Source organism: Garra rufa, chromosome 6, assembly GCF_049309525.1.
Source record: "Garra rufa chromosome 6, GarRuf1.0, whole genome shotgun sequence".
Classification (NCBI taxonomy): Eukaryota; Metazoa; Chordata; class Actinopteri; order Cypriniformes; family Cyprinidae; genus Garra; species Garra rufa.
The window spans coordinates 10071061-10082828 of NC_133366.1; the positions used below are offsets into that span (position 1 = coordinate 10071061).

General features: G+C 35.8%; 1 protein-coding gene across 1 annotated transcript; it reads left to right on the forward strand.

The window, feature by feature from the left end:
• prokr1a (prokineticin receptor 1a) lies at positions 1-10947 on the forward strand. The gene is made up of 2 exons (XM_073843365.1): positions 1-464; positions 9585-10947. Exons 1-2 carry the CDS (start codon positions 1-3, stop codon positions 10288-10290), a joined length of 1170 nt encoding a protein of 389 aa, XP_073699466.1. The 3' UTR covers positions 10291-10947.
• The last annotated feature ends 821 nt before the right edge of the window (positions 10948-11768 follow it).

An 11768-nucleotide genomic window follows, 5' to 3' on the forward strand; every position in this document is an offset into this window, starting at 1 on the left:
ATGGGAGAAGACAACAGGAGCACCTCCACCGGGACATGGACTCTCATCCACCCATCAGGGAGCCCTCATGATCTCGTGCCCAATTACGACATCCCTCTGGATTACGAGGTTCCGGTGGACGAGATGCCAGACACAACTCAGGGACGAGCGTTCTTCGTGGCTACAATCGTTATCGCGGTGGTCCTGGTCTGCATCATGCTGGTCTGCGGCGTTGGGAATTGCCTCTTTATAGCCTCACTGGCACGTTACAAGAAACTAAGGAATCTCACCAATTTACTCATCGCCAACTTGGCAATATCAGACTTCCTGGTGGCGATTGTGTGCTGTCCATTTCTGGTGGATTATTACGTGGTCAAGAGGCTGTCGTGGGATCATGGGATTGTGCTTTGCATCTCCATTAACTACCTTAGGACTGTGTCTCTCTACGTTTCCACCAATGCCCTGCTAGCCATCGCTGTGGACAGGTGAGCGTTTGTCTATCTGATCCATCTATCCCATTTTAAAGAGATAGTTTACATGATTTACTCTCCCTCAAGCCATCCTAGGTGTCTATGACTTTCTTCTTTCAGACGAATGCAATCAGAGTTTTATTAAAGAATGTCCTGGCTCTTTCAAGCGTAATAATGGCAGTGAATGGGTGTTGAGATTTTGAAGTTCAATAAAGTGCATCCATCCGTCATAAAAAGTCAATCTCTAAAGAGTTTATAAAGGCCTTCTGAAGCGAATCGATGCATTTGTGTAAGAAGGGCATAGGCATAGCCTAAGATCCGGTGAGAATATGCTGGTCTCGCGAGAACCAAGTTTTGCTTACAGCAAAGAAAAACCTATGAAAGCCTGTTTCCACCACTGAATTAAAAAAAAAAAAAAAAAAATTTAAAATATTGCGACTTACAATTCTGAAATTTTTTTCTCAGAATTGTGAAATATAAACTTACAATTGTGAGTTATAGAGAAACTCACAATTCCGCAATTGTTTTTTTCGATTTGTTTGCACTCTCAGATTCCAAATTTTCAAATAGCTGTATCTCAGCCAAAATAAAGTCGCAAATTGCGTGATATAAACTCGCAATTAGGAGAAATAAAGTCAGAATTGGGAGAATTTGGAGTTTATATCTTGCCATTCTGACTCTATAACTTGCAATTGTAGGTTTTTATCTCACAATTCTAAAAAAAAAGTCAGAATTGCAAAAAATAAACGTGCAATTCTGATTTTCTTTCTCGCAATTGCGAGGTTGTATCTTGCAATTCTGACTTTTTTTCAAAATCGTGAGATAAAAACATACAATTGCAAGTTATAGAGTCAGAATTGCAAAATATAAACTCACAATTCTGAGAAATAAAGTCACAAATGCATAATTTAAACTCCCAGTTGTGAGTTATAAAGTCAGAATTCCGATATATAAACTTGCAATTATGAGAAATGAAGTCAGAATTGTGAGATATAAACTACATTACAATTCTGTAAACATAGCAGTCTTTTTTTTCTCCTCAGAACTGGACTTTATAATTCACAATTGAAGGTTAATATCTCACAATTCTGAGAGAAAAAAAGTCAAAATTGCGAGAACTCGCAGAGAAAGAAAATCAGAATTGCAAGTCTATATCTCGCAATTCTGACTTTATAACTCGCAATTGTGTTTTTATATCTCACAGTTTGGAGAAAAAAAGTCAAAATTGCGAGATAAAAAGTTGCAACCTATTTATTTTTTATTCAGTGGTGGAAACGGGCTTCCATAAAAACCAGTCTCCTCTTGGCTGATATATGCACTTTATTGGACTTCAAAGTCTCAACATCCATTCACTGCCATTATAAAGCTGGGAAGAGCCAGGACATTTTTTAATATGTGACCCTGAACCACAAAAGCAGTCTTAAGTAGCACTGGTATATTTGTAGCAATAGCCAAAAATACATTGTATAGGTCAAAATTATTGATTTTTCTTTTATGTCAAAAATCATTAGGATATTAAGTAAAAACCATGAAGATATTTGTAATATATCAAAAGTTTTGATTAGTAATATGCATTGCTAAGAAATTTATTTGGACAACTTTAAAGGCAATTTTCTCAAAATTTAGATTTTTTTGCACTCTCAGATTCCAGACTTTCAAATAGCTGTATCTCAGCCAAATATTGTCCTATCCTATCCTAACAAGCTTATTTATTCAGCTTTCAGATGATATATATATTTGAAAAATTGACCCTCCAATTGTATTTGTCTGAAAGAAGAAAGTCATATACACCTAGGATGGTTTGACAGTGAGTAAACCATGTGTTAACTTTCCTTTTTGGGCAAACTATCTCTTTAAGTTGTAAAAGGTTCATGTCATTATGGGAAAGTAATGACTAAATTCTTAGTCTTTCAATTTCATTTGAAAAGAAGTTTAGTTAATTCAGAAAGAATGCATTAAATTGATTAAAATTGACAGAAAAAAAAAACGTTCTGTTCTTTTTAACTTTGGATTCATCAAAGAATCCCAAACAACAGATTTTTCTTCAAAAATATGAAGTAGCACAAGTGTTTTCAACATTGATAATAATGAGAAACATTTCTTCAGCATCAAATCAGCATATTTGAAAGGATCTTTCTGATATTTCTGAAGGATCATGTGACACTGAAGACTGGAGTAATGATGCTGAAAATTCAGCTTTAATCACAGGAATAAATCACATTTTAAAATATATTCAAATAGAAAACAGTTATTTGAATTTGTAAAAATATTTCAGAATATTACCATAATTTTGAGTCTTGGTAAATATAAGAGTCTTCTGTTAAAACATTAAAACATCTGACCTACCCCAAACTTCTAAACAATGTAGATTATATTTGTATAAATTTTGCTGTCATACAGCTATCACGTGCATTCCCTGTAGATTATTAAAAAAAATTTCCTTAACTTTGGTAACAGGGTTGTCTAGCTGAGAGCGTTTACCATATTCATGGAAAGTGCCACGTAAAAAGAGAAACTGCTCAGCTTGTACATTTTTTAAAACCCAAAATGAACATGCACAAAATCATATTTACGACTTCCAATCTTACAAGCACAAACTTTTCAGAAGAACACGAAGGCAGGATCAGAGACTTCAGTTTAGATTTAGGAGAGACTCAAGTTAGGATTAGGTGCAGACTTCATTCATACATTCACATACACCTCAAATGCTTTCTGAGGTGTATGTGGGGAATTGCACAGCGTTTGCATCACATTTGGCCAATCCCTGAAGTTAAGCTAGCTAATTAGCATGTCAATATTTGAATGGCCGGAGAGAACATTTTGTATTTAGTCGCCTTCAGCAACGGCTTTAGATATCAACTGACAACTCTGCAAGTCCGAAAATTAGCATCTGGCACAAAGTACAGTACATCCAATAGTCTCAGCGCCTCTAAAGATCATAAGCTAAACCCATTAGTCAGTCCTTCCTGCAGTTTGGTTCTTCCTAATCGATTCTCAAGCACGTTTGAGCAAATAATTTGGCAGACGTTTACTTTAAAAATAATATAAAACCTAATGGACTCAGTACTTGCTGTGAACTACTGCAGCTACATTTTAAGACAGCATCCTACCTGAAATCAAAGATGTACAGATAATGTACTCACCCACTTGTCATCTAAGATGTTCAAGTCTTCCTTTCTTCAGTCTTAAAGAAATTATGATTTTTGAGGAAAACATTTCAGGATTTTTGTCCATATAGTGGATTTCTATGGTGCCTTGAGTTTGAACTTCCAAAATGCAGTTTAAATGCGGCCTCAAACGATCCCAAATACGGTTGTAATTTTTTTTTAAATGACAATTTATATACTTTTTAACTAGGGGAGGGAATCTTCAGGCTCTTCACAATCAGATCCAATTCCGATTCTGGGAGTCGTGATCCGATTTCAAAATGATTCTTGATCTATTTTTTCCCCAATTAATTCTTCTGCTGTGCAGATACATCTTTTAACAAAATGTAAAATTGCAGTTTTTTGTTTCTTGTTCATAGTTGGAATATCAGTCAGTACTGCCATCTTAAAAGTAGGGATGTGAATCTTTACTAGTTTTAAGATTCAATTTAATTATGATTTTCATTATCAACTAAATATCACGATGCGTCACATTCTCAGTTTTCAATATTACTGCACATGGCTACATTTTCATATACATTTTATATCGAATTTGCTGTTTGATTGTTACTGATGAGCTCATAGACAGTGGCTGCATTCAAACTAATGCACAGATCTCAATATATCAGATGTTTTGTCCTGTTCTGAAAACATAACTGTCTGTGTGTACATCAGTTTCGTATAAAAGTATTTGAAAAATCAAGTGCATTTAAACGCATCTGCAAATGAGCTTCATGACGAACAACCACAAAGTGCATGTGAAAGTCTGTCAGTGCGTGAGTTTCGTGCATCTAATAGTACTGCATTTCAAACGGCATAAATGAAAGCATACCTAAAGTAAAACTCAGTGGGTGGAAGCACACACTCTCAAGCAATGCGCACGTCTCACAGCGCAAATTCTGTGCAATAAAGCCTGCCGCGCCTGTAGCGCGCACATGTGCCATATGCAGGGAAAAAACAAGCTCAGAATCGATTCAGAATTGTTGAAGAGAGAATTGCCATGCATCGTAGAATCTATTTTTTCTCCCACCCTAATTTTTAACCTCAAAGGCTCATCTTGTCCTGCTCTGCTCTGTTTTCTCTCTCAACTTCAAAATCGTCCTCGATTGTCTTTGCATGTTCACTTTGAAAACACTGGGTCGGTACCTCTGTAGCGATGTAGGATGATTTTGAAATTAATTTTGAAGATGAGGGAAAAAACTAGATGGGAGTTCAGGCAGAGCAAGACAAGACGAGTGTTTGAGGTTAAAAAGTATATCAATTGTAATAAAAAAATATATATATAACCACTCGTTTTGTTAGACAAGACTCTTCTTCTTCGACTGGGATCATTTACAATCACATTTGGGATCGTTTGAAGCTACATTTAAACTGCATTTTGGAAGATCAAACTCTGGGCACCATAGAAGTCCACTATATGGAGAAAAATCCTGAAATGTTTTCCTCAAAAACATAATTTCTTTACGACTGAAGAAAGACATGAACATCTTGGATGACAAGGGGGTGAGTACATTATCTGTACATTTTTGTTCTGGAAGTGAACTTCTCCTTTGAGCCTTGTTTACTGCTATAGATTTTGATATTAGTATGCACACTCTTAAAAATAAAGGTGCTTCATAGAAGAACCATTTTTGGTCCCACAAAGAACCATTCAGTCAACGGTTCTTTAAAGAACCATTTCTTGCTTAGCTTTTTATAATCTTTAGAACCTTATTTGCCACAAATAACCTTTTGTAAAACAGAAAGGTTCTTCAGAACATCCATGGAATCTTTCCATTACACAAAAGGTTCTTTACTGTGGAAAAAGTTCTTTAGATTGTTAAAATGTTCTAACTAATTAAAAAATGGTTCTTTTAAGAACAGATCACTTAAAGGTTTCTTATAGAACCAAAAATTCTTCTTCTATGGTACCACCTTTTAGGAACGTTTACTTTTAAGACTTATGATGCCTATTTAGGCAGCTGACTAAGTTTTAGAACAGAGCCGCTCTTATCATCAGTGTTGTTTTCGTCAACGATGATGAAATCATTTCGTTGACGCCACTTTTTTTCATGACGATAATGAGACGATGACGAGATAAAAATAGCTCGTTGATGACTAAAACATGACGAGGCGTGTGTGAGTTTTTGTTGACGAGACGAGAATAGACGAAAATGTTAGTGGGTGGTCCGTCAGACGTTTAAAATGCATGACATTTCTGCTTATTGTGCATGCCAATTAAAACCGAAAAAGTATCTGCCGCTATGGCAAGCCGTTTTAGCATTAAATACTCTTTGCCATACTAGTATGGCAAGCCGTTTTAGCATTAAATACTCTTTGCCATACTAGTATGGCAAGCCGTTTTAGCATTCTATCCTTGTTTGGTTACACTCAACACGTCACATTGTTGTCACTCAGACAGACAGACGATTAACCATGATGGCGGCAATTTGCACACAGGGTGGTCGCAAACGGTGAGAGGACCTATGGGTGTATTTCAAATATATGTCTTTTATGTCTAAAACCATTCCTTCATTATTGTAATTATTGGTGAAAATAGTCGATTCGGAAGCTCACATTTTGTTGAACTATAGATCTGCTATTTTCACAACTTATAAGTGACACTACCCAACAGCAAAATACTTACTGACCTACATTAATTTGTTAAAAGACTTTTCCCCCTTTTTTTGACTAAAACTAGACTAAAACCTTTTTGACTTTTCGTCGACTAAAATTGGACTAAAACTATCACATTTAGAAGTGACTAAAATTGGACTAAAACTAATAAGCATTTTAGTCCAAAAGACTAAGACTAAATCTAAGATGGTTGTCAAAAACAACACTGCTTATCATACAATGCCATTCATGAAATCTTCTGACCTGTTACTCCCAGCATGCTGTTTCCCATGAACTCTGACTTCTCATTTCTGATTTTGCACAGAAGTAGCACAGATGATACATATCAGTGGCAAATTTAATAAAGTAAAAAAGTCTTTGGTCTTTCCATGCATCACAGTAACCGCATGTATTTAGTGCAAAAGTACATTCTGTTCAGTCCTGCTGTTCCCTATTGAGCCAGTGAAGATTGCAAATGTTTCCTGTGGGAAGTATAGAATTCTTTGGAACAAGTAATTTAAAGTAACATACAGATAATTTAACAAATTAAATTTGTATTTACCAGTAATAAGTTTAGAATTATTTCAGGCAGTGGGACAGATTGACTGCATGAGAGAAAACAAGAGCAGCTCTGGACAAAAATGTGCTGTTAATCAAAACGGATGGGTAGAAATTGCGCTGTACCCTACATTTAGAGAACGAGTGATGGAGGAGCCGGTTATTCGCTGTGAATGTCAAAAGGTTATGAAATATGTCATTAAGAACCGGGAGCAGTGATCAGATCAGACAGAGAGATCAGCGAGTCAGTGTGTGTTAATAGACTGCTGTGTGCCAGACCCATAATCCTGATTCATTTTCTGCATTTGGACTGTTCTGAGGATTTGAGCTTTGAGATGTTTGATAAATATCAATACAAATCCTTCACAAACACCCACACCCACACTAAACACCAGATCTGTTCCAAACGCTCACTGTTTCCTGATCCAGATTCAAATCCAGATTTATTCCAAATGCTCACAGTTTCCTGATCCAGATTTAATTCCACTTGTGTTTGTCTATCTATAAATCTTCTAATATCAAAACTCTTTAAACTCTCAGACAAAGCTTTGTCAAAAGATAATTTTAAATTATTATATTTTGTCTTAAGATACTTTTTTTCACTTGTTTCAGGTATAAAAAGTTTTTAGTTTTTACTAATTAATTGTAAAATGTATTTTTTACTTATAAATGAATCAAAGAAGAATAACTAAAAACTATGGAAGCCCGTTTCTGCCACTGAATTAAAAAAAAATAGGTAATTATGACTTTTTATCTCACAGTTCTTTTTCTCAGAATTGCAAGAAAAAATTCAGAATTGCAAGATATAAACTCACAATTGTGAGAAAACTAAATTATGACTTTTTATCAATTCTGACATTCTATCAGTTGTGTCTCTTTTTTTCAGAATTGTCTGATACAAACTCACAATTGTGAGTTATATAAAGTCAGTTAAATACAATATGCTGACTTCTATCTCTCAATTGTAAGATATATAATCTCGCATTTTTTGAGAACATATCAGACTTTTTACACGTCAGAACTGGACTTAACTCAGAATTGCGAGTTTATATCTGACAATTCTAAGAAAAAAGTCAGAATTGCAAGAAAAAAAGTCAGAATGGTAATTTACATGTCGCAATTCTGTCTTGTTTTCATGTAATTGTGTAACACAAACTCGTAATTCTGAGAAATAAAGTTAATTTTAGTGAGAAAAAGTCAAAATTGCAAGAAAAAAGTCACAATTGTGAGAAATAAATTTGCAATTTTGAAAAAAAAGTCTGAATTGTGAAACATAACCTCACATTTGTGAGAAAAAGTCAGAATTGCAAGAAAAAAAAGTCAGAATTACGATATATAAACTGGCAATTATGAGAAAAAAAGTCTGAATTGCGTCTTTATATCTCACAACTCTGACTTTATTCTCACAGTTTACATTTCGTATTTTTTTCTCTGAATTGCATGATACAAACTCACAATTCTGAGAAATAAAGTCAGAATCATAGTTAGAAAAAAAGTAAGAATTGCAAGGAAAACAATTCAGAATTGCAAGATATAAACTTTTAAGAAAAACGTCAGAATTGCGAGATACAAACTTGCAAAAAGTCAGAATTACGACTTTTTATCTCACAATTCTGACTTTTTTCTTGCAATTGTGAGTTTACATTCCACAATTCTGTCTTTTTTTGTTGGAATTGTGTGATACAAACTCGTAATTCTGAGAAATAAAGTCGATCTTAGTGAGAAAAAGTCAGAATTGCAGAAAAAAAAGTCACAATTGCGAGATATAAACTCACAATTGCAAAAAAAAAAGTCAGAATTGTAAAATATAAACTTGCATTTGTGAGAAAAAGTAAGAATTGTGAGTTTATATCCTGAAAAAAAGTCAGAATTGCAAGAAAAAGTCAGAAGACTCACAATTACGAGAAAAAAAACTTCAGAATTACGTCTTTTTATCTCACAATTCTGACTTTTTTCCTGCAGTTGCGAGTTTACATTTCACAATTCTCGGAATTGCATGATACAGACTTGCAATTCTGAATCATGGTTAGAAAAAAAAATGAATTGCAAGAAAAAAAGTCAGAATTGTGAGATAAACTTGCAAGGAAAAAGTAAGAATTGTGAGTTTATATCCTGAAAAAAAGTCAGAATTGCAAGAAAAAGTCAGAAGACTCACAATTATGAGAAAAAAAACTTCAGAATTACGTCTTTTATCTCACAATTCTGACTTTTTTCTTGCAATTGTGAGTTTACATTCCACAATTCTGTCTTTTTTTGTTGGAATTGTGTGATACAAACTCGTAATTCTGAGAAATAAAGTCGATCTTAGTGAGAAAAAGTCAGAATTGCAGAAAAAAAAGTCACAATTGCGAGATATAAACTCACAATTGCAAAAAAAAAGTCAGAATTGTAAAATATAAACTTGCATTTGTGAGAAAAAGTAAGAATTGTGAGTTTATGTCCTGAAAAAACGTCAGAATTGCAAGAAAAAGTCAGAAGACTCACAATTACGAGAAAAAAAACTTCAGAATTACGTCTTTTTATCTCACAATTCTGACTTTTTTCCTGCAGTTGCGAGTTTACATTTCACAATTCTCGGAATTGCATGATACAGACTTGCAATTCTGAATCATGGTTAGAAAAAAAAATGAACTGCAAGAAAAAAAGTCAGAATTGTGAGATAAACTTGCAAGAAAAAAGTCAGAATTACAGCTTTTTTCTCACAATGCTGACTTTAGAATACAAACTCGCATTCATGAGAAAAAAGTAATCCTGCAGTTCTGACTTTATAACTCGCAACTGTGGCAGAAACTCATTCAAACAGGTGTCCCATCGTTTTCTTTTTTGTATTCAACAGGTACATGGCCATCGTTCATCCCCTGAAGCCTCGCATGAAGTACCAGACAGCGTACTGTATTATTTTCGGGGTCTGGATAATCCCAATCCTCATCGCGGTGCCGTCGGCCTACTTCGCCACAGAGCACGAGTACCCGCACAGCGCTCTGGACCACGACAAAAAGATCTTCTGCGCCCAGATCTGGTCAGCAGACCAGCAGCTCATGTATCGCTCCTACTTTCTCTTCATCTTCATTGTGGAGTTCCTGGGCCCCGTGATCACCATGTCAGTCTGTTACGCGCGGATCTCCAGAGAGCTGTGGTTCAAAAGCGTCCCGGGATTCCCAACGGAGCAGCTGCGGAAACGGCTACGCCGGCGACGCAGGACGGTGGTGGCGCTAATTGCGGTTCTGGTGGCATATGTTATGTGCTGGGCGCCGTATTATAGTTTTACGCTGCTGCGTGATTTCTACCCGGCACTGATCACGCGTGGTCGTAACTCGCTGGTTGTTTTCTACATCATCGAGTGCATTGCTATGAGCAACGGAGTCATTAACACACTGTGTTTTGTGAGCGTTAGAAACAATGCCATGAAGTGCTTTGGAGCGGTCAAACTCTCTAACTGGCGCTCTCTAACGAGAGCGATCGTCGGCAAGATGGCGGAAGATGATATTAGGACTTCATCAATGCGAGTGACTGAGGATGTGGAATGTACACGAATAAAGTGAAACGATGAGACGGAGAAAAAAGCTTGAAGGTGACGCAAGGCCTCAACAGTGACTTCAGAAGGGTCAAGAAATGGCCATAAACACTTGAGTCATACACGCACAAAGAAATTAAGAAGACTTTCAAGGCCAAAACCCAATTACCTCTACAAGAGGTTCAGGTCGCATAACTGAAGACCAACGATGTGGTTCAGCCAAGAGTTGTGATATGAAAAATTATGCTGATGAGAGACTGGTTTATGAGCAATATGAAAGCAAGGAAATAAGATGTAAATGCTGCCAGATTAATATATTAATGTCAAGTCGACTGCAGTATTCATTTCCCAACTGATTAAGAAATACGTTGCTCCGAAAAGACGTCAACATGCATTTTCAGTGATTAATGTGGATTTAGACCAGAAACCAGAAATGAGGCTGCTGGACGAAACCTTGAGTTATTCGATTTTAACAAAAGTGACAGAAGAAAAATCTATGGTCACACTAGATTCTAGGGCGTTCATCTTTAGTTTGAGGACTAATTCTCACTATTAACTATGACTTTTGCCTCAAGAAACTTTTGCCGCCTAATTTGCTGCTGATTAAAGAGTTCACCCAAAAATGAAAATTCTGTGATTAATTACTCACCCTCATGTCGCTTCAAACCCGTAAGACCTTCGTTCATCTTCGGAACACAAATTGAGAATATTTTGATGAAATCCAAAAGCTCTCCATAGACAGCAAGGATCCTTCCACATTCAACGTCCAGAAACTAAAATAGTCCATGTGAGGGTCAGAGAGCTATCAGATTTCATCAAAAATATCTTAGTTTGTGTTCCAAAGATGAACGAAGGTCTTATGGGTTTGGAACGACATGAGGGTGAGTAATTACTCACAGAATTTTCATTTGTGGGTGAACTTCCTCTTCAACAGTTAGTAAGGTAGTTGTTACATTTAGGTATGGGGTAGGATTAAAGGAGTAGTTCACTTTCAGAACAAAAATGTACAGATAATGTACTCACCCCCTTGTCATCCAAGATGTTCATGTCTTTCTTTCTTCAGTCGTAAAGAAATTATGTTTTTTGAGTAAAACATTTCAGGATTTCTCTCCATATAATGGACTTCTATGGTGCCCCCGAGTTTGAACTTCCAAAATGCTGTTTAAATGCAGCTCTAAACAATCACGACCGAGGAAGAAGGGTCTTATCTAGCGAAATGATTATTTTCTAAAAACATTTACAATTTATATACTTTCTCTATACATCTCTATACAGAGTACACACAGAGCTAGACAAGACGAGCATTTGAGGTTAAAAAGTATATAAATTGTTTTTTTTTTTTTAAATAAGCAATTTTGCTAGATAAGACCTTTCTTTCCTCGGCTGTGATCCTTTAGAGCCCTTTGAAGCTGCATTTTGGAAGTTCAAACTCCGGGGCACCATAGAAGTCCATTATATGGAGAGAAATCCTGAAATGTTTTCCTCAAAAAACATAATTTTCTTACA

Excerpts from the sequence above, each read along its gene's own strand:
- prokr1a (XM_073843365.1), top strand. The coding sequence starts at position 1 with ATGGGAGAAGACAACAGGAGCACCTCCACCGGGACATGGACTCTCATC. Across the intron at positions 465-9,584 it reads CTAGCCATCGCTGTGGACAG|GTACATGGCCATCGTTCATC; the intron begins GTGAGCGTTTGT and ends TGTATTCAACAG.